The 27,227-nt window shown below is 37.2% G+C and overlaps 1 protein-coding gene and 2 non-coding genes across 3 annotated transcripts in view; 2 read left to right on the top strand and 1 right to left on the bottom strand.

Moving 5' to 3' along the window:
* Positions 1-27,227, bottom strand: part of LOC140743111 (transient receptor potential cation channel subfamily A member 1-like) — a 43,184-nt gene that overhangs the window by 13,780 nt on the left and 2,177 nt on the right. Inside the window, exons 2-4 of the mRNA XM_073074170.1 lie at positions 11,825-11,981; positions 668-758; positions 81-150 (exon numbers count right to left, since the gene is read on the bottom strand). Of these exons, the coding sequence (XP_072930271.1) occupies positions 81-150; positions 668-758; positions 11,825-11,981 (318 nt within the window). The remainder of the gene's footprint in view (positions 1-80; positions 151-667; positions 759-11,824; positions 11,982-27,227) is intronic.
* On the top strand, positions 5,690-5,763 carry TRNAY-GUA (transfer RNA tyrosine (anticodon GUA)). The gene has a single exon. It is a non-coding gene; the product is annotated as a tRNA-Tyr (tRNA).
* Positions 8,009-8,081, top strand: TRNAR-UCG (transfer RNA arginine (anticodon UCG)). Its single transcript has one exon. It is a non-coding gene; the product is annotated as a tRNA-Arg (tRNA).

Genomic DNA, 27,227 nt, shown 5'->3' on the forward strand with positions numbered 1-27,227 from the left:
TACCATACCAGTATCCCTTATTTATAAAAATGTCTCAACTCCCCGATAATATAAATCTAATATCATATATAATATATTACCTTATTCAAGTAAGTAGCTAGATGTATAGGTGTTTGGTTTTTCTCGTTCAAAGCTCCTGTATCGACTTTCCTGGAAGCAAAGAAAAATGTTCAGTTCAAAAATTCTACAGGTCATCCACACATGTTACTATTCGAACCCTACGTCTTTCTTTGCAAAAGCTCTCAAAGAGCGTTGCTTTTCCTTGTTACGTCACATATTGGCTACATTTTCAACTTTACACATTTCACACACATCTTTAATGTTTATAAGATTCTCTGAATTCAATGTGACATCACGAAGATTGTGGCATCTCTTTTTTACACCTTATATTGTTCATCTGCATTTAAGATTTCTTTAATAAATAACTGTTCTCCATCAAACAAAAAAAGTTAATTTCAGTTTCCTAATATATGCACACGTAGAGAATAATGGTACATTAGCATACCGAATACATGTATCAACGTTCACATCTATATTCATAGAGTTTCTTATTCTTTATTCTTTAACGTGTTAACTATTGATTATTCTAAAATTACGGAAATTCTCAATGTATTGTAGCCATTAATATTTGTTAGAAATATACGCTTCAATATTTTTGGGCACTTACTGTTGTAGCAGAAACTCGATGACGTCAAGTGCCTCGTACTCGACGGCGACGTGGAGTGGCGTGTTCCCGTTGTTGTCGCGAGCGTTGAGATCTAAAATATTGTTCTATATTATAATCTTAATCTTTTTCTAAAATATATCTTGCAGTACTAGACAAGCTTGCAGGCCACCTGATTGTGTACCTGCAGCTGATGGAGATAATTAATAACACCAAAAAGGTTGAAGGTGGTAGAACCCTTTGTGGTTCGACTCCGGCAGCCGCCACACCTATTTCTACCTAATAACAGCAGTGTTAGATGCTGCTGTGTTTCGGTTTGAAGGGTGTGGTAAGGGAGACATACTTTTCCGAGGCGTTCCAGCTTAGTCCTCAGGGGTAGCGGCGCATCTGTGGCCGACCTCAGGAATATCTAATCCTATCTGGGGTTGATTACAGATGTCCATGGGCGGCAGTAGCCACTTACCATCAGGTGGACTGCATGCTCGTCTGCTACTCTTATATTATAAAAAAAAAAAAACCAGATAAGATTAAATTCCTAGTCCTTCACGAGAGCGGCCACAAATGCGCCGCTACCCCTGATGACAAGTTGGAACGCATCGGAAAAGTAAGTCTCCCTTACCACACCTTGCAAACCAGAGCACATTATCACTTAACACTACTGTTATTGGGCGGAAATGGGTGTGGTGGTGGTGCCAGCGGAGTCAAACCACAGAACCCCGTGTGGTTACCACCTTCAATTAGATCAGGGGTACTTAATATTTTCAACATTGTGGATCAGTTATTTTAATACAAAATATTTAGGAATATAAATCCAAGTTTGAAGTAGATACATAGATAAGTATAACAATGATTAAAGGTAGGTACTATAATATAAAGGATGTAAGAATAGATTTATATCAAATATCAAAAATTATGGTCAGAGGAAGGCTCCATTTAAATCGTTGACTATTTTACGCTTATTCTCATCAACGCTTCGAAACGGTACATGCTCTATAAAACAATTGTGATTGTATCAACGCCTTACAACAAAGCTAAGAAACGAATGTAAAGGTTATAAAGAACGCTGCCTGTCAGAAGGCGTTGGTATTCCGAACATTCGAGCTATTCGGCCCTAGATAAGACCTTCAGAACTTCGTGATTTTAGATACGTATCGAAAGACGTTTTTTAAGGGCGTCTAGTTATATGGGTATAGTCTATTGTGCAGATTTTTCTAAAACATTGTATTCACGGAACAACAGACAGTTAATCTCTAGGAATAGTGTTTCTTGTCCAATGGACTTTTCACTATGAATGGAATTTTCTTTACTTAGTAGTGTTTTATTGTTTTCTCTTTGCTTCTGTGTTATTATAAATTATTTTATAAGAAACAGGACACTAAAACTATTCATTTTATGTACTAGCTCTTGCCCTCGGCGTCACTCGCGATCAAAGGTTTTTATGTATCCCTCAGGAATTGTTTCTATTTTCAGGATAAAAGGTACTCTATATCCTTGTCTGAACCTTCGACAACGTGTGTGTAAAATTTCATGACAATCGGTTATGCAGTTAAGGCGTGAACGAGAAACAAACAAACAAAAACATATTCGCCTTTATAATATTATTTAGGATATCGTTTGAAAGGAAATAAATGTATTTAAGGATAATAAATCCCATCAAAAATACAAAATTTACAAAAATATTACTCTCACAACGCAATCGTACCTACAGCAAAAAGTTCCAAGATATTCAATCAACTCGTTTAATTTATTTAGTAACTACCAAAGGGAGCACCAACCCAACATTTTTTTATAATGTTTTACATAGCGAGGTTTACTAGAACGCAGACAAAACCAGAAAGGTCTGAAGGGTATGGTACGGGAGACATACTGCTCCAAGGCATTACTTAGTTCTTAGGGGTAGCGACGCTTCTGTGGCCTATCTTAGGTGGAGTTCCAAACTTACCTGGCGTTAATTACAGATGTACATGTACATCAGTAGCTATTTACCATCTTGATCGTCTGCTATTCGTATTTGTATAAAAAGTTTTTTTTTTTACTCTTTATTGACCATATTAAAAACGGTGTGGTACAAAAGGCGGACTTAATGCTAAACAGCATTTTCTCCCAGTCAACCTTAGGGATGTGCAGAAAAATTAAAGGCGGTACAACTAAACTAATAATAATAATAATAATAAATAGGAATTAAAATAAAATGATAAAAAAGGGGAGAAAGGAGAACATAAAAAAGAAAGAATGAGAGAAAGAGAGAGAAAAAAATAAGATATAAATAGATAAGAAGTAAATACATTTAAAATAAATTACTACATGAAAATGAAGAAAAATGGTGTAGACACCATATCTAATGATGAACTAAATTACAATAGTGAGCAGACATTCTTTTTAAAAGTGCGTTTGGTTTGGTTCCAACTGTAATTCGATAATTTTAAAAATTTTGTAAGTGCTTTTAAACATTCGAGTAAGTAAAATCAGCCCTGGAAGTCATTGCAACAGTTGTTAAGTTTTGTCTAAAGCTGTCTGGATAGTTTAAAATCGATTGACAATTTAATGAGAAACCAGAAATAATATTATTAAGTAGTCTGTATTGTTATTGTCCTAATGGTCGTCGTTAAACCATTTCTGTCCCACTAATGGGCACGGGTTTCCTATCACAGAAAGAGAGGTATGGGCCACGGACCACCTCACGGTCCAATCGAGGATAAATGGAATTCACATATCATTAAGAACTGTTTTTCTATACTAGGCGAGCAGGTTTTTTCATAATAATTCTTCGACGGTAAATCAGGTGATAATAAAAATAAGAATATTCTTATTCGCACGTAACTTCAAAATAATATAAATTTAAGTATCTTTAATATGAATATTAGCAGAAATAGCAGTAATAGCTTAGTGGTTAAGAAACGCGGCTTCTCGATCGAGGGGTCCGAGGTTCAAATCCCAAGCACGCACCTCTGATTTTCAAATGTATGTGCGTATGAGAAATTAATTATCACTTGCTTAAACAGTGAAGGAAAACATCGTGAGGAAACCTGCCTATCAGGGAATTTAAAAAAAATAAATCTCAAGGGTATGTGAAGTCTACTGTGACTATGGCCTAATCCTTCTCATTCTGAGAGGAGACCCGTGTCCAGCAGTGTGACCGTAATGGGTTGATGAATATGAATATGTATTTAGCGTCGCCTTTATATTTTCTGCACATCTTTAAGGTTGAGTATTTAGAAAATGCTACTTAGCATTAAGTTCGCCTAGCACTTTTTATTGTTCAATAAAGTGTTATAAAAAAGCAAAGGCGCTCGTCTGGGTTTCTAACCTTTAACTCCTGATTGAGAAGCCAAATTTGGACCACTGTGTGGGTTGTTTGCCCAGTCAAATGCACAGTCCCGTGAGACAAGGTTAAAGCCATATCGCAGATTAATATAGCTCACCACAATGGATATTGATGACAATATTCAGATAGCGATTCTCTAGAGTATACTGTTGTGAAGTAAAGGACTAGTTGAACGATGATTGTATGGAATCTAATCAAAATTAAGGGATTCTTATGTTTCAGAATACTGAAGGGCACTTTGATTCATCTTATCTTACGTAATATTACCCTGGAGGTCAGTCCTTTGAAATATCGCTGTAAATTTCTTCCGATGACGACATTTATCTAATTTACATATCTACTGTAGTATTGTCTGTATATATAAACCCTCACGTTCAATACATATTAAAGTTTGGATTAAAATACTAAAGCTAGAATTATGAAATTTGGACTATAGCTTCATTACATATATAAATTTAATACAATTCACGAATCTCTTACTGAATGAATACAATTAATACTTATGAATGTAAATTATAATAATGACATATTTTTTTCTTCATTATTGATTTGTAATAAGTCTTGATAATTATGATATTTGTATACATGAAAAGGTGTAACTTTTTAGTAGCTGTACTTTTAATACCTGTATTCACAAATAAAGAGATTTGATTTGATTTGATTTATAATGTAGAAGCGCACTATGAATGGACTTTTTGATATTCCACCGTTAAGGGGGTTAAATAGGGGTTGAAAGTTATCTTCTCTGAAAATCCGTCAATTTTAAAGCAAAGTCGATGATAACACAACATTATCAAAAAAAATGTTTTTCTAAAATCCAGCAATCAATGTAGACAAAGTTCGCTCTTTATAGCATGTAATATGAACTTATAGTATAAAAGATAATCTTTTATGTATATAAAATTCGCGTGTCACAGTGTTAGTTACCGAAATCCTCCGAAACGGCTTTACCGATTTTCACCAAATTTTATATGCATATTCAGTAGGTCTGAAAATTGGATACTATGTATTTTTGATACCCCTTAGTGATAAGGGTTGTTCACCCTTAACATTTTTTTATTTATATGGCACACCACGTTTGCCGGTCAGCTAGTATGAGTATAAAAACAGGCACGCTCGATCAATAAAGGTGATTTTCGTTCGGTTTCAATGAGGTAAAATAACATTGTATAGACTGTCTCTGTTCTGTTAGGGTGCAGTACACCTTTTTTATAATATAGGAGTAGCAGACGAGCATTCAGTCCACCTGATGGTAAGTGGCTACTGCCGCCCATGGACATCTGTAATCAACCCCAGAGAGGATTAGATATTCCTAACTGAGGTTGGGCACAGATGCGCCGCTACCCCTGAGGACTAGGCTGGAACGCCTCGGAAAAGTCTGGCTCCCTTACCACACCCTTCAAAACGGAACACAGCAATACAGCACAGCGCCTAACACTGCTGTTATTAGGTAGAAATGGGTGTGGCGGTGGTGCCGCCGGAGTGGAACCACAAAGGGTTCTATCACCTTCAAGACCTGATGGAAAGTGGTCATTGTCGGCCATGGAGATCACTAACCGCCTTATATGGAAATCTGTCAACATGTGGATGTTCTACCGCCGAAAAGAAAATAAATTAAAAATAAATGTAACGGTAGTATCTTGTTGAAATTGCACGTAAAAGAGTGTTAACTGTAGCATTTTTTCGCCGTACAAACACAAGCTCTCGTGGCGCAATGGTAGCGCGATCGGCTGTAAAGCTTGAGAGGTCGGTGGTTCGATTCCACCCGAGAGCGTTTCTCCGCCCTTTTTTGTATTTATTTTTTTCCTTTCTGAATTTGTTCTTCGTATTTTTTTGATATTTTCAACTTTTTTAAATATAATTTTAACTTTCTTTTTTTTTGTTGAAAAAATTTTCAAGTTGTTTAATTACAACAAAAGTGGAATATTGCAGAGATTCTTTAATTTAAAATTATGTTTACATAGATCTCCTCTCAGAATTTGAGTAATGTATTTTTAAGTACCGTAAGTAGTAAATACTCGTATTTATCGATATGAATTATAATCAGTAATCAGTAATCAGTATTTATTGCATAATACAGGTGTTTACAAGGTTTTTGGACGGTTTTACATTTCTCTGTAGTTACCCAGTAGGCATGCAATTTTTTAATTAAACTAAAAGTAAGTATATATAAGACGATGTAAATATAATTAAATTAGATTAAAACAGGAGAAAAATATTACATCATACATTTAAGAAGTAACAGCTATCATTATTGAATGTCAACATAGATTGGAAATAATTTAATAAACAATTTAATACAATGGAAATAATTATGTCAACATATTCATTATACATTCAATAGTTTATCATTAAGTACTCGTCAATTTCATAATAACATTTACTTATTAATAATAATTTCAATTTAATTAAAAAATGTTTAATTTCTAAAAGCTTTATTGCGTCTGGCAGGTGGTTATATAATTTTGTTGCCATACCATATGCACGTTTTTTTTGTAAAATTTGGATTTCGAGATATGGTTAGTCTTAATATTTAATTCATTTTTTGTATTTCTCGGACACCTTGTGTATTTAATGCTAAATAAGTCAAAATTTTCTTTCCTCATAGATATATAATGATGGAAGAGTCAATTCTTGAGTTCTGGAAACAACATCCTACAGGTATGTTTTTGGTTGATTCGAAATATCGCACATATACGAAATTAGCCAGTATCCGGTCTACAATCCGATGGGCTCAATAGTTTGTGCTTTATCATAGCGTCCCACAGCTGGGCACCGTCTCCCTTCAGAGGAAGAGGCATTTAGACAACAGTTCACCACGCTAGCCAAATAGGAATTGATAGACTTCACACGACTTTGAGAACTTAGCTCTCACACGTGCAAGTTTCCTTACAGCAAATGTAATATTATCATTGTATCGTTATGTGACCTATTTGTATACACTCTCATATATTGTTTTATATGTTGCTTACATTTGGTGTACAAATAAAAATATGTTGTTGTTGTGTATGAGTTTCGTTATAGTTCACTTAATCAATCTTAGCGTATGTTCCTCAAGGAAGGTAGACCAATTTAGGGTACACAGTAACGAAAAAAATTGTTTCATTAATTAAATATTAAACATACTTTGACGTAAAAATTGTTAAAGGTACACATCTTCATTTATATGTATGTCATTTGCTAATTTCTAATAATTCTAACCGATATGGCAACCGTTAAAAGTTAATATCGTGCCACGTGCGCACTATACAAATTACACGTGATTTATTATACTACAGAAGTAGAAAAGAAAACCCTTTCTACACTCACAGCCCCACACTAGGATTCCCTGTTTCGTGGGTGCTATGGACACACACAGAGACAAATACACAAACACCCAGACCCAGAAACAGAAATCTAAATTCATCATTTAGAAATCTGTCTGGCCGGGGATCGAACCCGGGACCCTCTACGCGTCAGACCGGCATGGTGACCGCTCCGCCATGCGGGTCGTCGTGCCAGTGAAACAGTGAAAGAAACAATGCATCTGATGGTAAAGGCTACTATTGCCCAGGGAAATCTGTAATTAATCCCAGATAATATAAGTTTCCTACCTGAGGTCGGCAGATGCATTGCTACCTCTAATAACTGAGTTGGAGCGCCTTGGATAAGTATAACTCTTATTACAGCCTTACTCAGTATATGGGCATGCCAGTATCCTCCTCTCCGACGTACATATATTTTTTAATGACTATAAAAATACTGACTAAAAAATATCAAGGAATATACGTAACGTATTTCTAGAGATTAAATTTCTTTGTCGTAGTTTTAGTTGAAACAGAGCGTAAAATTGTTTTTAAAACTATATTGTATTTTATTGTAAATTTAATAAATAACTAATTAACTATATTTATCACAACCATAAATACAGATTAAAAACTCAAGGACAAGTTCAACTAAATATTAATTTGACACTTTTCTATGACTATTTACGCGGCACAATATTCATGTGATAGCAAAATTTGAAACAGTTTCACGAGGATCGTGTGGCCTAATGGATAAGGCGTCGGACTTCGGATCCGAAGATTGCAGGTTCGAGTCCTGTCACGATCGTATAATTTGCAGTCGTTGCTATTTTTGCTCGTTTATTTGTGAGGAATTTTTAACGGTTATTTTTGTAAATCAGACTGAAAGCACAAATATGAAAATATAAGGAATTGCTTTTGTTTAAGCACTGAGTTAAATAAAAACCAAAAGATTTGTTAAAAAAAATATATTTTTCTGACCGGTAATAGAATTAGTTCATTTTTCGTTGCCGTATTATTGAGCGAGCGGAAGTTTCGTTTATAAGAATAAAAAAATACGAAAATAATGATAATATGAAACTTACCGAAAGGGCTTATATCTAGCCGCAACCCTCAAAGAGCTTACCTTTAATTTTTATACATAGGTATATTATAAAGCGGAAGAGAGTGTTTGCGCTAATCTCTGGAAGTACTGGTTCGATTTTGATAAATCTTTTTAAACATGTTGAGTAACACCTAATAATGTATATTATAAAAACTTTAAATACAAACTAAATTAATAAATCAATTATAAATACCATATCCTGAATAACTAAAATCTTAATAAAAATGACGCGTCACGTTGTTTGTCCGCGAAGGACTTCTACTATTTCAATACTTACTTAACTGATTTCAATGAAATTTGCACGACGTGTGCAGTTTGATCCAACTTGAAAGATAGGATAGCCATTCCATTTTATAATCACAATTTTATTTTATTGTAAATTATTTGTTTATTACCTGGCAGTCATAAGTTCATAACTAACTACCTGTGAGTTTTAAACGATTCTAATAGATGGCGGTATCTGCTGACTAGATTGAGCAAATATTCAATAGATGGCGCTATGTTAAAAGTACAAACGTTTCACATATGCCTATTTATATATTAAGATAGTTTGAAATCATAGGAACATAGGTTAGTTTTTTTCAAATAGTTTTGTGTATATTAGTATAATTTTCATTTCAAAATATGAATAAAAAATGGGGCTTTGCAAACCTATCATTGCAGTCTTCAATAAATTGGAAATGTAGTGCCAAATACGTAAACAAATACAAAAACAGTCATTTTTGTAAAAACGTAAAAACACAATACTAAGGGTACAGAATATGATTGTTTCACAACTAAAAAGAAATTTAAAACACTTCACTGGTCTGGTTAATAGACAAATTGTGCACCGATCGACAGTAGAAGCCTTTTTGTTTCTTTTTTTTTGTTGACGAGGGGAAACCTTCAAAAGGGTTATGTGGGATTCTTACCGCACTAAAACCCTCTGGTGGCCGTCCTCAGCGTTCCTAAGAGGACTCCGGGATCTCTTACGGAACGCAACCGGAGTCCTCTGCACGCATTGCCGTTCGGGCTCCGCCCAAATGAGCTTCAGAGCTCGCCACACCGTCTGGTGTTTACGACGCTATGCGACCACACATACCACCATCCTTCCAGGGGTCGCTTGCTAGAGGGTTCGACAGTATGAAGTCTATAGAGTATGCAAACGTTGGGTTGACTAATTTTTTCCCAACTCTAGGGTAGGCAGGAATAAGCAGGTAAATCGATACTAGTACGTTATAAACTTTTTATCGATTTGCTTGTCAGCGATATCAAAAAGTACCTAGCTCATATTAGAAGTTTGTTAACTCCTCTGTCAAGGATATAATATAAGACTTCAGAATAACATGAAACTATTAAGATCTTAGATGCCGAAGGGAAGCGAGCATTAACTGAAACTTTAAAGTTCGCTTGTACTTACAATGACTTTCAATTATGCTGCGTACTCACCGCGGTTAATTGAAAAATGTGGTTAACTTGAAGAAGTCGGTATAAACCCCAGACAATGTCATTTATTTTTCTTTAGTTTCCTTTATTAATTTCTTATTTTCGGGGTCGCTTGCATATAACACCGAGTTTCACCACTAGGCTATCACTTAACACACATACTTAATTATAAGTCAATTACGATCCATTAATTAAATGTCCATACTGCGACGCACTTATGTGTAAATCGCGGTCACGGCGATATTGGCACTCGATGTATGGTGTATAAGCTATACGATATTAAAATATGATTTACAGGAGCCACCAATGCCGCAACTATACTGCCATTTTATTTTAGTATTAAGCGCTGCTGTCTTCTGTCTTAGGAATGTAGTTAGGGAAAGACACATAATTATACCTACCAAGTATTTCAATTCAGTCTTTAGGGGTCGAAATACTTTGGCCGACCTCGACTAGGACTAGAAGTAGCAGACGTGCAGCCCATCCGATGGAAAATGGCTACTGCCTCGGAAAAGTATGTCTGCCTTTCCACACCATTCAAACCAGAACACAGCAGCGCTTAACACTGCTGTTATTGGTGGTGTAGCGGTGGTGCCGCCAGAGTCGAACCACAAAGAGTTCTACCACCATCAAAGGTATAAGGCATAAAGGCATTACAGGTGCATGCGCGGTAGTTGCCGTTTAACATAAAGCGGACTGCACGTTTTCTTTCTACTTCTATATTATAGAATTTAAATTAATACTACATATTTCATGATCTTCAACCATTATTATCCCCACTAGACACTACTAGTCTTCCCGTCAACTAAGTTACTATGTTTCTATTTATGAGCACTATATTATATTTTGTGCCCGAGAGCAGACTCGGAACATAATCTGTACTTCATCATGCTTTTGTAGTGTGAACTGGAAGGGAAGATCTCTCATTTCAAGATAAAATTGCTTTAAAGTCTAAAACATAATGTATGAAAATTATTTATTTATTTTACACAAACATAGCTCCTTCCCAAATCATTACAGGTCCTTCCCAAAGCGATAGTGTGGTTCCTTAATTTTTCACAAAATAGCACAGTACATACAGTGTCGTATTTGTAAATTCATTCAGAGAGCAAGATAATATATCAATTAAATCTGCAACGAGGTTTAAAATACACAAGGCGCGTGAGATAGGCGCTTTGTTAAGCACATTAGTTCGCCCGCTTATTAGGAATTATTATATTGTTAGAAATTATTATATTGTCTTCTAAACTACTATGAAGTAGGATGGTGGATTCACTATTAGGCTTGAGTTTAGGGCGCCTGATTTGAGGAGGTCGGAATTAATCTTGAAAGATCTTTTTCCGTGAACTTTCAGAGACTATGAATTAGAGTATCAAGTTATGGAGGTCGGTAGGATCTTTCTTTGTCGGTAGCGATAGTCTCGTGAAATTTGAATAGAATTTTGAATAGACTCTCTTGAAGAAGAAAATAATCTAGTTATACCGAACAATTGAAATAGAACTAAAATCAAAAAAGAGACTCCAAACGCGAACAATTTTAATACAAGTAGATTTTGCTTGGAAACTCAGTAAGAAATATCGTAAGTCATCCTGAAAATGAGTACTGTGGTTTTTAACTCGCAGTACTAATTTTGAGGACAAGTGCTTACTCAATCAAGGAGCGGTGAACCCAGAATTAAACTCAGTACGTGAAATTAACTTGATTATCCAAATCCTTACTTAAAATATACAGATGCAGTAGCAGTTATACCCGTTAGTTATGCCCTGTAGCTTAAGGAGACTGGAGGTTTTATAAAATAGTCAAGTAAAAATATTAAAATACATAAAAACCCAACTGCTTATTTAAAAAATATATGTATAACACTCCATTTCATAATTCAAGCCCTTTGAGCTGAAGGGTGTGCTTAAGAATGAGACAAAGATTTATACAAACATACGCTCGAAAAAAATTACCTTAGAAAATATAAAAATTAGACATAGACGCACGGCTGTGTTTACACCAAATTCGAGAATTAAACTTACCTCCAGCGTAATTATTGATGAAGTGCAGTATATTAGTGTTGTTCCTGGCTGCCGCTTGGTGCGCTGCGGTGCGTCCGCGGGCGTCTCGTACCTCCAAACGGGAAGGTTCGTTCAGGTACAGTCGCATGAAATCCTCGACATTACCGCTCTCGGCAGCCTGTGGACAGAAATCTCTATTATAATCTTATTCACCATATTAAATGTTACTGTCGAAGGCAGTTATGTCAAAATGGAAAGCATAGGTCAGTAAACTTTACGTAGAAGTAGCGAACAAGTTTGCAGTACATCTGCTGAGGTAGATGAACATCGAAGGGTCTCTTAGATTATGATGGATTTTTAGTTTGTATTGCGCCGCGCTGGCCAAATGCGAACATGTAGACATCGCACATCCTTGAGAACTTAGAAACTTTAGGCGTGCAAGTTTTCTCGCGATGCTTTTCTTTGCCGTTTAAACAATAACAAAACGTACATAAATTTATACACACATGAGAAAAATGAGAGGTGCGTCTAGAATTCGAACCTTGGACCTCCCGAATGAGATCCTGTAATCACAAGGTAATCATAGTTAAGGTTGTTACTGTTTAATTAACTTCTCATTTGAGCATTACACGAATTCCGAGGTGCCAATCGGAAAAAAACTAATTAGTTAATAAACTAATTTCGGAATAAACTAATTTATAGGTGGTAGACCCTTTGTTTTTATACTTCGGCGGTAGACCGTTTGTGGTTAGACTCCGGCGGCACCACCGCCATACCTATTTCTACTTATTACCAGTAGTGTCAAGCGCTGCTGTGTTCTGGTTTGAAGAAGGGTGTGGAAGCCGTTCCAGCTTAGTCCTCAGGCGTAGGCCGCCCTCAATTAGGAATACCTAATCCTATCTGGGGTTTATTACGGATGTCCATGGCCGGCATGTATGGGTGGCCTGCACGCTTGTCTGCTAGTCCTATATTATTAACTAGCTGACCCGGCAAACTTTGTACTGCCTCAAAATCTATTTATCAAATATATTTCATATAAATGTACGCCTATGTTACGTGGATAATGTAGCTTTCGAATGGTGAAAGAATTTTAAAAATCAGTTTTTTGAGCCTATTCATTACAATCAAACAAAGTTTTCCTCTTTATAATATTATATATAGTATAGAAAATAAAACTTAGGTCATCTTAACCAGTACCTAGTACTTAAGTAAAGCTCAATAAAATTCAATGTTACAAGCAAGTTCAGGCACCTCATGGACGACGAACCACGTCTGTCGCAGACAGGATTTACTTTCAACTGTAAATTCCGCTTTAAATGATGCATTCCTGGGACAAAGATCTTTAATGGTGGCCGTTGTACTTAGTTTTATCGCACTGTTCTAGGATAGAATACCCGCCATTATATTTTTTACGCTTTTTTATTATTTTTTATATATTGGAGACGCAGACAAGCATGCAGCCCACTTGATGGTAAGTGGCTACTGCCGCCCATGGACATCAGCAATCAACCCTAGATAGAATTAAATATTCTTACTTGAAGTCGGCCACAGATGCGCCGCTACCTTTGAGGACTAATCTGGAACGCCTCGGAAAAACATGTCTCTCTTACCACACCCTTCAAACTAGATCACAGCAGCGCTTAACATGGCTGTTATTAAGTAGAAATTGGTGTGGCGATGGTGCCGCCAGAGTCGAACCACAAAAGGTTCTACCACCTAGAAATATTCACATAAGTCTTTCGTCAACCTACCTATATAAAAAGGTAAGGTACCTCTGTATGTAAAAAACTAGCAGACCGACTGAATTTGTGTTATGTGCCATTATTAATAATAATCTTTTGCCAATGATTTGTCTATTTTGAGATATCTTTCGATGGATATTTGGCAATTAATTCATATTAGAAATTGTCATATTTTGATACTTGATAGGCAGAATAGGACATTTGATGACGCGCGTTGCGGAGCGATCCCTGATCAAATATCTGAATAATGAATTTAGACTACTGTTCTGGGTCTGTCTGTCTGTGTATTTGTATACATATATGTATGTCAAAGGCATCCACGACATAAGGAACCCTTTTTTCTTTTTTTTTTGGTTTTAAGGCGTTCAAAGATGCCGTGGGAGCGACGCGTGAAATTATGTGGGATTCTTACCGCACTAAAACTAAAAACCCCCCGGTGACCGGCCTCAACACTGCGTTGAGGACTCCGGCATCTCCAAAGGTACGCAACCGAAGTCCTGGTGAGTATAAAACTCGCTAACCATCTAATGTGTACGACGGTATGGGGCCACACATACCGCCTTCCTTCCCATGATCGCTTACCGGGCGATTCGAGCTCCCACTCTTGCCACCCGCGATCCTAGAAGACCATTTTAGTCGCCCCTTACGACAGGCAGGGGATACCGTAATCCTATTCTAGTCCCGGAACTACAGGGACACCGCGCCGGTGGGCGTTACGTACGCCTGCGGCGAATCCTTCTCCGAGCGGGTTCAGCGCGCTCCCTTGCTCGCTCGGCGTCTTCCTTCGCGGACATGACGACGTCGCAAAAGATGATCATGCCATCCCAGACTTCGCTGCTCTGAACCATCAGCCTAAGGATGACCGACGGAGTGAGATCCAGTCCCATTTTTTCAACGAGGATCCGCCGCTGCGAGTCCCTTGCTTGGCAATACTGCAGCATGTGCTGTGCGGAATCCTCGTCGTGCCCACAATGATAGCATTGGGCCGTCTCTTCCCTCCCTATTCTATTCAGATACTCACCGAAACCGGCCATGACCGGTGTCTAAGTTAGGCGGTAGGTCACTCGAGCCCTACTTCTTAGCCAGGCTCGAATGTTTGGCAAGATAGCGTCAACCACCCATTGGCGTATGTTCCGAGGCTCTTCGAGCCGATTGCGCCAGCAAGTCAGAATGCGCCATCTGGCTCTCCTCCGACGCACCACAACCGTATCTTCACTGAAGGGTTCAGCTCTCTGACGGAGAATGCGGAACTTGTAGAAGATCCGTGCGTTCATATCCGCCAGAATATCCAGGTGGAAGCCTCCTCAGGACTGTCACCGCCTCATACGATATGACACGGTAGCCACGGCCATCTCTGATTCCGATCATACGTTGCGCGGAATACAATTTCCGCGCACGACGCCGGCTGGCAGACAATCTGTCCGACCATACCGGCGCACCGTAGAGCGCAATCGAGCGTATCACAACCGCGTAGAGGCGGCCGACTTCTTCCCTTGGTCCCCCGAGATTCGGCAGCAGTCTGTGCATAGCACCCGCTATCTTATGAATTCGGGGGATGAGATGGTCGAAATGCTCGTCGAAGCACCAACGGCTATCCTGTGTTAGGCCAAGGTACTTGATGTATCTCACATATGGAACCCTAGTGGGGTTATGAGTGTAGAAAGTTTATTTAATAGAAGAAGAGAAAAGTTAAGAACAGCAGCACATCGGAATTATTTATAACTGTTATTAAGAAATATTGTGTTTGGACTTTTGTTTCGTATATTGTAATTTTTATTCATGTAAGTCTTTACGTCTACTTTACTCTATATAAAAAAGGTAAGGTAGAGATACTTACATCTATATAAAAAGGAAAAGACTAGCAGACTGGCACAATTTGTGAATGTAAATATTGAATGACAAAAATTGAGAATCGCTGGAAGGCTCAATTTTTTATATTCAAAAATATAAAAACTATTTCGCTTGGGAAATTTGAAACGAAATCTGGATTTCCATTACAGCGCCCACCTACAGGGTCCAACTATTGACTGAGTGTAGTGATCCTATATGTGAAATAAATATAGTTCAAAAAACTAAAAAAACACGCTTTTATGATAAAATCATCTAAAAAGTAGAAAATACTTCCTCTGTAAAAACAAAATCAAGTGTCCATCTATTACGGTTTAAGAGATAAAGCCCTGTGACACACAAACATACAGCAGAGGGTTTCGTTTGAACCTTTGAGTACGGAATCCTAAAAATCATTGTACAAGAGGGATGATTATAGATGTGTTTCAGAACATTTGAGTTAAAACATTATTATTTTCAAAACTTATAATCACGCTATAACAGTTATTGAAACTAAAAAGCAATAATTGTTGTAATCTAGTAATTTTGCGATGAACTTTCTCTAAAGCGTTCGAAAATCGTCGTACAAAATTATTAAAATCGTGTTCTCGGTTTTTGATAATTCTTCAATTAAACTGAACGTTCAAAGTATATAGAAATAGGGTTCAATGATTCCGTTACATAGTTACATACATAACACCCAAGCTAATAAAAGCGTGTTAAAAACGATCATCACACTCAGTCGAGTTTTTTTTGTACCCGTTATTATTAATAATCTATGTTTTGTCTTCTTTGGCCATTGAACAATTACTTCTAATAAGAAGTAGACATATTTTGATATTTGGTAGACAAACATTTGAAAGATAGATTATTTAATAAAGGAAATTTGAAGACCCGCGTGGCGGAGCGGTTTCCATACCGGTCTGACGCACAGATCGTTCAGGGTTCGATTCCCGATCAGATATATGAATAATGAATTTAGACTTCTGTTCTGTCTGTGTTTAAGTGTATTCGTCTATGTAGGTATATGTCAAAGGTATCTGTGACGTAAGGAATCCTAGCGCAGGGCTATGAGTGTAGAAAGTATCTTTAATATAAGAAGAGAAAATTCAAGAACAGCCGCACATCGGAATTATTTATAAATTATATTAAGAAATATTGTTGGGCTTTTTGTTTCGTATATAAGTTTGATAAATCTGGCAAAGTTGCTAACAGGATTATGTAGGCTGTAAAACAACGGGGCTAAGTCCAATTTTTTTCGTCTTAGATAAATATCCAAAGCCTAGAGTCTTTTATCTAGTGTTATTTGCCGAGAGTTCTAGAGTTTTTTTGTGTTACAAGTACATTATTATATTAATTCTTATAATGTGTTCATTACATTAGGGCTCGATAAAAAGTTCGCAATACAATCTCTAGCGGACTAAGGGCGAAGGGGTGGAAGGGGCGGTCCGCCCCGGGCCCCGATCCTGGAGGGCCCCCAGACATGACATTTGTAAAATCATATTACCTTTTTACACTGGGCGCCTTTATTCAGATTTCTGCTCCTGGCATCTGACTACCTTAGTCCACCACTGGACACAATACACCTATATTTTATGTGTAAGCCATTATAGCCACAAGTTATTTAATTAAAAACCCGACGCACTAAAAAGGCTTAAGCAGATTTCCAAAAACGGTGAAATAGGCCTTTCATTATTTTTTAACCAAAAAGCCAAATACACAGTTTTATAGCAGGTATCTGCTTCAAAATCAAAAGCTTTTCAAACAATACTATCGTATTTAATCCTCGTAGTACTCATTTATGCTATATACATAGATAAGTAAAGATTACTCACTCCTAACAAGAAAATGTACCCAGTTTTGAGAATTGAAATAGTTGCGTAAAAAAGTTTTGCCACGTCTCCGTGCTAAAATGTCCCTAAAATATTTGAAATAATTATTTATTTATTATGTAAATTACGCAGTATTAGTTATTTATTCGTAAATTTTCTTTAAAAATGTTTTTATTTATCAAGAATTCAAAAAAAGAACTTACTAATAAGCCGTTTGTGGCTTCATTCGATTTCAAGGCGGCGGAGTATCTTTACTAATCTATGGCTATATAAGGAACCTATGAGTAAAATTCCAGCACTATGAAGTTCAGCGGTATCCCCTTGCGTTGAACTCCGGCACAGCAACACTACTTATATAGTCAGACGGAAATCTATAAATGTATGTATATAATTTATGTGTAATCCTTTTGATTTCCTTTATATTGATACCCTACTCGATAGGTTTGGTTAACTTTTTTTAAAACGTGTTACTATTTCGCGAAAAAAATCCACCATTTACGCTCTATAATAAAATATATAATTTCAGTAATTCAAAGTCCTAGTCATTAGGGGTAGAATTTCATTATTTTTATCCAGCAAGCCAGGTACAGAATTTCATACAGTTTGCTTCAAAATTGACGGTTGTTCAAATGAACTTTCAACCCTTATTCGACCCTCTACAGGGTTGATAAATATAATGACACCTTAACTGTTGAAATTCATCCGCCGATCGAATAAAGAAAGACAAACATACAAGATACGCGCGAAAAACATAACCCTTCCTTGGCAGTGGGGTAAAAATAGCCAGACATAAATTACTTTTAATTTGGATCCTTTACCTTTTACTGACTAAGAAATTAATCCTTATCAAAATAAATAGCTTTCTCATTTTTGGCATTTAAAGTAGATAGACTTTGTCTTTATACATATGATAATATTTTGGTTCAAAAATCAAAATATTGCTGATGGATTTGATTTCTACACATTTCTACATTTTGATTGAGATTGAGATTTTAGAGCCCTCGGTGACTTTGGCTTTGAAGGGTGTGGTAAGAGATAGGCGTTTATACGCACTCTAAGTACTCAGGGGTATCGACTTGTGTTTGGGCAACGTAGGGTTAAGGTCATTCTAATTCTTTTTAGGATTTATTACCGATGTCCTTAGATGACTGTGGTCATTTACCAGTTGAACTGCATGTTATAAAACGTAGTAATAGTACTACTTATCATAAAAACCTATTAACATCATTATATATACTTATAATATTATAAAGAGGAAAACTTTGTTTGTTTGTTTGATTGTAATGAATAGGCCCAAAAACTACTGGACCGATTTTAAAAATTCTTTCACCATGCGAAAGCTACAGTATCCACGAGTAACATAGGCTATATTTTATATGAAATATATTTGATAAATAGATTTTGAGGCGGTACAAAGTTTGCCGGGTCAGCTAGTTTAGAATATTGGTGTTATTCAAATGTTAACATGTGAAATAGCGGTTACGAAACTCGGCCTCCTGATTGAATGTCCGTGGTTCAAAACCAAAGCACACTCCTATGATTTTTCAAAGTTATGTGCGTATTAGAAATTAATTATCACTTGCTTAAAACGGTGAAGGAAAACATCGCGAGAAAACCTGTAAATCGGAGAAATCTTTAAAAAAAGTTTTCAAAGGTATGTTAAATCTACCAATACGCACTAGGCCAGCGCGGTGGACTATGGCCTAATCCTTCTCAATCCTCTGGGACACTAAGGGTTTGATGATGAAATGTTATCAATATTTTAGGCTACATATTGAAAGTAACTAAATGTTTAGACAATAATCAAAGTATACGAAAAGTTCTAATAAGATTTATCCCATTGTCCCAACTTCATTGTGTTTATGTAAATCGGGAACCCTTCGAACTAAAACGTTAACTACAAATAGACAATCTAAATGTTTATGCAAATTCATTATTATAATCGATTTATCTGTTTTCGACGAATGAATTTGTGTTAAGACAATAACTTGGAAAATCTAGTGAAGTAAAGTTTAACAGACCTTTTCTAATTTGTAACAATGTCTATGTAGATTATTTAGAATCTTACATACTTAGCTTTTACAAGAGTAGGTATTGTAAGCCGTATATTCTTGACTATTTTGTATAATAAAAGATTTAATACATAACAGCTCCATTCTTTATTTTCTCTGACTTCTATCTTATTCTCTAAATCTTATTCTCTAAAACCATAGACATACGTTTAGATGTTTTTCGCTACGCTAAAAAACAATATCCTTCTTTCTTTTTATATAGTTTCCCGTTAGACTGCTACTCACCAGCAATTAAATAGATACTTATTAAAGTAAAATACTTAGAAAAGTATTGTAACGGATTTTTTTATAATATAGGCGTAGCAGACTAGCATGCAGTCCACCTGATGGTAAGTGGCTATTGCCGCCCATGGACATCTGTAATCAACCCCAGATAGGATTAGATATTCCTACCTGAAGTCGGCCACAGATGCGCCGCTACACCTGAGGACTAAGCTGGAACGCCTCGGAAAAGTCTGGCTCCCTTACCACACCCTTCAAAACGTAACACAGCAGCTATACATATAATAAGATTGGCTTGCAATATAATAAGATTCGAATTTATCAATTAAAATGAAATTATTTCTGTCAAGTTTTACCTAACATCTACACTAAGTACTAATACGGACATACCTTCTCATCATATACTATCCGTACGAACATGGGTCCACTTGATCGCTCCAGCTAAACTTCTTTACTTGAGTGAACTGGTGTATTTTACTATCCAAGTAAATTATTGCAATGTATATTATAAGCACAGTAGGTACAGCCTGATTGTCCGCGATGGGTCGGAGACGACGCGCAGTCCGTCGCCGTGTATTGGACCGGCGGAGTAGGGGACCCTCCATTCTCCAAACTCGACTCCGAGCGGGGTATTGTTGCGGTGGAGTTGGGTCCCCTCGCGGTGTTGGGGTGTTATATTTCCCCCAACTGCAGTCTGGTGACGTACGAGACGTTCCTCGACCGTGTTGCACGATGTGTACGCTCCTTTCTTCCCCGCCCAGTGATCGTCTTTGGCGATTTTAACGCTCATTCAAGAGCCTGGGGAAACAGGCGCGATAGCGTCAGGGGAGCGGTAACGCTGGAGTGGGTTGCTGGGCTGGACCTACGTCTACTTAATCGTGGCTCGACATTCTGGCGCATATGGACGCACGCGTTTTTAATAAGATCCGCGACCTCCGTCAGAGGACTGAACCCAGAGAAACGGTTGAAGCGCTTCGGAGGAGAGCCAGGTGGCATGCTCTGAGGTGCTGGCGTGATCAACTCTTGGAACCACGTAATATACGCCAACGGGTGGTCGACGCTATCGTATCTAATTTTCGAGCTTGCTGCGTAGCAAAGGTCGTGTCACTTTTCGGTTGACCTAGATACTCACCGGACATGGCTGTTTCGGTGAGTATCTGAACAGGATACAGAGGGAGAAAACGGCCTACTGTCATCATTGCGGGTATCACGAGGATTCTGCACAGCACACGCTGCAGTACTGTCCAGCGGCGGATCCTCGTGTCAAAAGTGGGACCGGACCTATCTCCAGCGGCAATTGTTGGAGCGATGGTTCAGTGCAGCGAAGCCTGGGAGGGCATGATCACCTTCTGCGACATAGGAATGTCTGCAATGGAAGACGCCGAGTGAGGTAAGGAGCGCGCTGAACCCGCTCGGAGGAGGAGTCGCCGCGGGCGTATATAACGCCCATCGGCGCGGCGTCCCTGTAGTTCCCGGAGTAGAATAGGACTACGGTATCTCCTGCCTGTCGTAAGAGGCGACTAAAAGGGGGCTTCCGGGGTTGCGGGTGGGGGGGGGGGTGTTTAGTGCGGTAGAAGTCCCACATAACCCGGCGTCACTCCCATGACGTCGGGTACCTTCAGAAGGTTTCCCCCTCGTAAAAAAAAGGTACAGCCTGATTGTACAATTTCGCGACACTCATATTATGTATCCATGAAAGACAAACACACAAACATTACTTGTCTATACCAATAAAAAACACGTGTACTCACTTAAATCTCCAAAAAATGATTTAAATCTCCGAAAAAAATCACTTTCGTAATTAACTAAATAGAGTTAATATGCAATAACATGTCCTACCTTTTCCACGGTTCGTGGCCAATAGCCGGTGAACCCGTGTAAGAGGCTTAATTAATTTAAAATTGCCTGGTCATGCGCTTTCGTACAAGCCGTGCATATGATAATGGATTTATCAATTACGGACGATAAAAGGTTTACTCAAAATATTGTATACGAGCTTTTGCCCGCGGCTTCGCTCGCGTTACGAAGTAATATTTTCACCCCCTATTTATCCCCTTGGGGGTAGAATTGATCAAAATCCTTTCTTAGCGGATGCCTACGTCATAACATCTACCTGCATGCCAAATTTCAGCCCGATCCGTCCAGTGGTTTGGGCTGTACGTTGATAGATCACTATGTCAGTCAGTCACCTTTGAGTTATATATGTTTAGACTAGCTGTGCTTGCGACTTCGTTCTGCGTGTATTCTGAATATAACGTTAATTATACGACACTATTTATCAAGCTCCGCTACGTGTAGTAGACATCAGGAAAAAATACTTGTGACTTTAAATCGTAGTTCATCATCATCAACAACCCATTACTGTCCCATTGCTGGGCACGGGTCTACTCACATAATGAGAAGGAGTAGGCCATAGTCGACCGCGCTGGCCAAGTGCGTATTGGTAGACTTCACATACCTTTGAGATTTTATTTATTTTTTATAAATCTCTCAGATATGCAGGTTTCATCACGCTGTTTTCCTTCACCGGTTAGCAAGTGATAATTAATTTCTAAAACGCACACAACTTTCAAAAATCAGAGTTGCGTGCCTGGGATTTGAACCTCGGACCCGTCGATCGAGAGGCCGAGTTTCTTAACCACTAGGCTATCACTGCATTATGTAATTACAATCGTAGTTACTTTTGATAAAGTAGATGTAGTAAACCAACTAAAACGTAATGATCGAGTTTTTATTTAAATTATGCTTGCTACCAACTCAAAAAGTGTCAAACACTACAAAATTACATCATTGACTAGTTAGATACTTAAAAATATCCTTCTTCAGTACAGCTAGTACAATATCTATATCGGAATTATTGAAATAATTTGGTAAATAATAATTAGAACAATAAACAATTGTTCCAGCCGTAAGCGACGTTTCCGGACCGAATGGAACAATTGAAATAATATGAAAATTCAATAAATTGGAGGGAAATAAACATATCTATTGTTTCGTTAAATTTGGGTTCGACAGGTTTATAATTTTGTACTTTATACAAATCAATTGTACTTAATCTAGTTCATTTTAAATTTAATTTACGACGCCCTTAAGTCGTTATTTTAAAATCTTTTCTCCGACAGAGGCAAATGGCTGTTTGGAAAAGTTGTTTTTTATTTGCTGTTAAGTGTATAAAAGTATCCAGATCCAATCTACAACAAATAGGTATGTTTATTTTCAGTATTATTAATATTTTCAAATGAGTTTAAGCAGGTATTTTTGTTCCGAAATTAAAAAGCTCCAAAGTTGCTTTCGAAGTCCGTACTCGAAGAAATAAATCAAAATCCGTTATTTATGAGTTACGCGTGTTGACATAATGTCCTTGTGAGTATTCCGTAAGAAACCGAGAAGGAAAAGGGCAGAGTAAAAACTTTATGCGTTGCGGTAAAGAGTTTCTTTGTAAAACGATACAGTGAGGAAAATGTATAAGAAGCGACTTTAATATCCGTCGTATTTCTCGTAACTAAAACTAATGCATTTTGTATTTGTTTAAACAGTTGAAATGATACGTTGTGAGCGTGTAGACACGGTCTATTCGACATAATAGGTATCAATGTACTGATGGAAAAAAATATTAAGTTAAATTTAACCATCACCACGTGGTGGTATGTATGGTGGTGTATATTTTTAATATTTTGCATCTGCACGCATCCTTTGAGGGAGGGAGGGTGGTATATGCATGGTTTAAAATATATACCATCATATATATTTGTAGCTGATTGTTGCGAAGTAGTTTTAATCTTAGCTTAATAGCTTGGATTTCCGCAAAGTAACGCCTGATACAATTAACTATGGATAAAAATATGTTTGAAATGACGTAGAACTCGTATGGTTCGACTGGGTACGTACGACCACCACAAACAATTCTATCGTGAAGTTATTGTGATTAGGTGGAAGGGTATGGATGTCGCCTAAATTACATGTGAAAAGACCATCTTAGCTATCAGGAGTGGCAAGGCATCTATGATACAGACCGTCAGGTAGAAGTTGTTATATACATGAAGATCAGACCAGACCAGACAGGTGTCTATGACCACTTACTATCAGTTGGATTACGTGGTCGTTGGTTACTTCAAAAATGTTGAACACTGGTTAAATTCAAAACATTAGATTATATTATAAAAGTAATTACACATAATTATGTTAAGCGAAACCCAAATAATAATTTCCTGAACAAACTATTGCAACCGTGCGCAATTGAGCCATTATAAATCCATCTCAGAGATTAAACTACATTTAAACCTTAAAGAGATAAAGCTGTTTTCAAATCACAAAGAGCGGAGCCAAGTTACCTATTATAATACTGATATGCACAAGAATAGAATGTGAAATAGGAAAGGAAGCGAAAAATAATCGGAAAGACAGATGGACCCGTAAGTGATAAATGGAAAAGGTGGGGATATGAAAAAAATATCGATACTTTGTGGTATCGACTACTTCAAGATTCGATACCGATACGTTTGTACTCGATATTTTGTATTCGACAACTCAGTGAGTATTTTTGATAGGTATCGTAGGGAATTAAGCTTACCTTAGGTAAATTACATACGAGTATTTCATTAAAAAAATAGTCAAGCTACAAATACAAGTAGTCCTTGATATATGACGGCGAAAAAATCTAGTCATAATAAAAACACAAGTCGCTTCTGATGTTTAACAGCAAAAAAAGAGTCGGCACAGATTTCAGATGTAATTGTTGGACCCGAATGTACCGATACTTTTACGGGGATACTTTTTTGGATACTATTTTATCGATACTTCCTATTCGGTAGCGAGTCCCTAGGAAAAGGAAAAATAATGTTTTGCTCTCCCAACCCTGTATACGGTAAGCCGACATGTGTTCTATGATGTAGGTATTGGTACACTCAATTTGCATGTAATCCATCTAGATTATCGAGACAGTTACTATGTTGCACTGCATATGATTTATGCATGATTCATGATCCAATCTCAGGTCATAAAATATTTTAGAACCTATTAATATATTTTTTTTATATTATGTATGCAGTCCACTTGACGGTATGTGGTTACTGCCGTCCATTGACTATGGGCGACAGTAGCCACTGTAATCAAGATAGAATTAGACTTTCCTACCTGAGGTCGGGCATTGATGCGCCGCAAGCCCTGAGAACTAAGGTGGAACGCCTCGAAAAACTATGTCTCCCTTATCACACCCATCAAACCAGAACACAGCGGTAAACACTGCTGTTATTAGGCAGAAATAGGTGTGGCGGTGGCGCCGCTGGAGTAGAACCACAAAGGGTTCTACTCGTAAGGGTTCTAATCTTTAACTGCGTAATAAATCACACAAACTCCTTACAATTCATTTATTTTTATCTTTGTTTATCGGTTCTACGTGACTACATCCAAATATTTCATTGATTGATTTAGGGTTCGTACACAAAACTGCGATGCGACGTCGCATCGCAAAAATCTGCGAGCTCCCTCGACGCGACGCATCGCAAGAACTTGCGAATTGATTCGCATCGCACAGTGGTTGTTGTTGTTGGTCACCCTGAGAGACGCTACGCCGCACGATATCGCATCGCAGCAATTCGAGTTGCAATTTTCTGCGTTGCGAATTCGCATCGCGTCGCATCGCAGTTTTGTGTTCGAGCCCTTAAGTATAAAGTTACCATGAAATGTTTTGAAAACACTTCTCTATAAAACGAAACATGATTAGGGTAACTCCGAAGCCCTTTTGCTTATTAATCGTAACCATACACCTGTTTGGAGGTCTGGGATCATAACAATAATTGTTTAGCTTACACATCCAGCGAATTAGCTTGCTACTCTGATGTTCTACAAAATATAACTATAATGCCTAAGAACACATACATAGATAGTTAATTGTATCAGGTGTTACTTTGCGGTAATCCATGCTATTAAGTTAAGATTAAAACTACTTCGCAACAGTCCGCTACAAATATATATGATGGTATATATTTTAAACCATGCAGTATGTACCACCCACCCTCCCTCAAATGATGCAGATGCAAAATATTAAAAATATACACCACTATACATACCACCACCACACGTGTTTCGTCCAAAACGGAGCATCATCAGGGTAAGTTGACTCTACGACACATATACACATACATAGGGTTAAGTCTTTGATTAAGTTGAAATATCTTGTAAAATATATGATGTCTATCCAATTGTATTTTATATAATGTATGTGTAATCTCCTTTTGATTTCTCTTATTTTTTTTATCCTACTCGATAGGTTAGCTTTTTTAAAACGTGTTACTATTTTGTAAAAAAACTCCATTATTTACGCTCCATAAACTATATAACTTCAGCAATTCAAAGTTCTAGCCATTATTTTACCTTGTTAGGGGTAGAATGTAATTATTATTATCCAGCAAGCCAGATACAGAATTTTATAGTGTTTGCTTCAAAATTGACGGTTGTTCAAATTACCTTTCAACCGCTATTTTACCCCCTACGGAGTTGATTTTTCAGAAGGGGATAAATAGGTATGTCCTTGTTTCTATCCAGAAAGCCAAATACTAAATTTTAAAGTAGTTGGTGGAATTTCCAAAAGGCCTTTCTTAGTACTTATTTACGCTATATATAGAACCTATTTGCGAATGTTTTTATAATCTCCATATATTTGATATCCTACTCGATAGGTTCGGTTAACTTTTTTTAAATGTGTTACTTTTTCACGCCAAAAATCCGCCAATTTGGATTTTTTTGTTTCTAACACCTATCTGAGGACACTCGGGTCGTTGAGACAAATATAATGACACCTTAACTGTTGAAATTCATCCAGTCGTTTGTTAGCAACGATTAAATAAAGAAAGACAAACATACGCGCGAAAAACATAACCCTTGGCAGTGGGGTAATAAATAAAATAAACAATGATTTAAAGACACTGGGTGATACTATAATGAGTATGATCTTATGTGCTACCTAAATAGTTCAGAGCTTCTTTATGTTTCAATACAAACTATTTTTAAGTTTAACTTTCTATTAACACTACTAGTGTTAATAGAAAGTTCCTTTAACCTGAGCAAAGAGACAAAATTTTTCCTTTTTCTTAAGACCGTCAAAGAAACTAACTACCAGTTAGTCTTTACCTATAATTAATTAAATTAAAAGCAATCTAGTACCACTTATCGCTATTTAACTTAGAAAGAACTCAAGTAGGGATTTTAATTAGCAGCCTTTTGAATAGTATTTCTACATTTAAAAATCAACTTGTATATGGAAAATATGTAAAGGTATCATGATGATCGTCATCTGATGATGAGTGCTCGATGTTCGTACTCAAAACGTATGTCCCACTGCTGGGCATGGGACTCCTCAGAGAGGCGGTTTAGGCAATAGTCCACTACTCTAGCAATGCGCTTGGCATTGGAAGAACTCAAAAATCTTAAAGTTTTTTTTTAAACTTGTCGGTGTATTTTCTCAAGCAATTTCCAACTACTTTCTGAGACTTTCTGCTACGAAAGATTGGTGGCACCCGATACATCTCTACATTGATTCCTCTTGTTTTGAGGTCGAATTTCAAACCATTGTAACTGGCCAAGAGTACCCATTAGTGAGTTTGCGATTGAATTGCTAATTAAGGACGACAACGCTGGTCAAGTACGGATTGGTTGACTTCTCTCCCTTTAGGAATTGTATCTGGCGATCGATGTTATTTTTTTATAGTACGTAAAGAACGTTTAGAACGTA

The sequence above is a fragment of the Epargyreus clarus genome, unplaced genomic scaffold (genome assembly GCF_041222505.1).
Source record: "Epargyreus clarus isolate Ecla_fem2 unplaced genomic scaffold, WU_Ecla_fem_2.2 ptg000007l, whole genome shotgun sequence".
NCBI classification, from domain to species: Eukaryota; Metazoa; Arthropoda; class Insecta; order Lepidoptera; family Hesperiidae; genus Epargyreus; species Epargyreus clarus.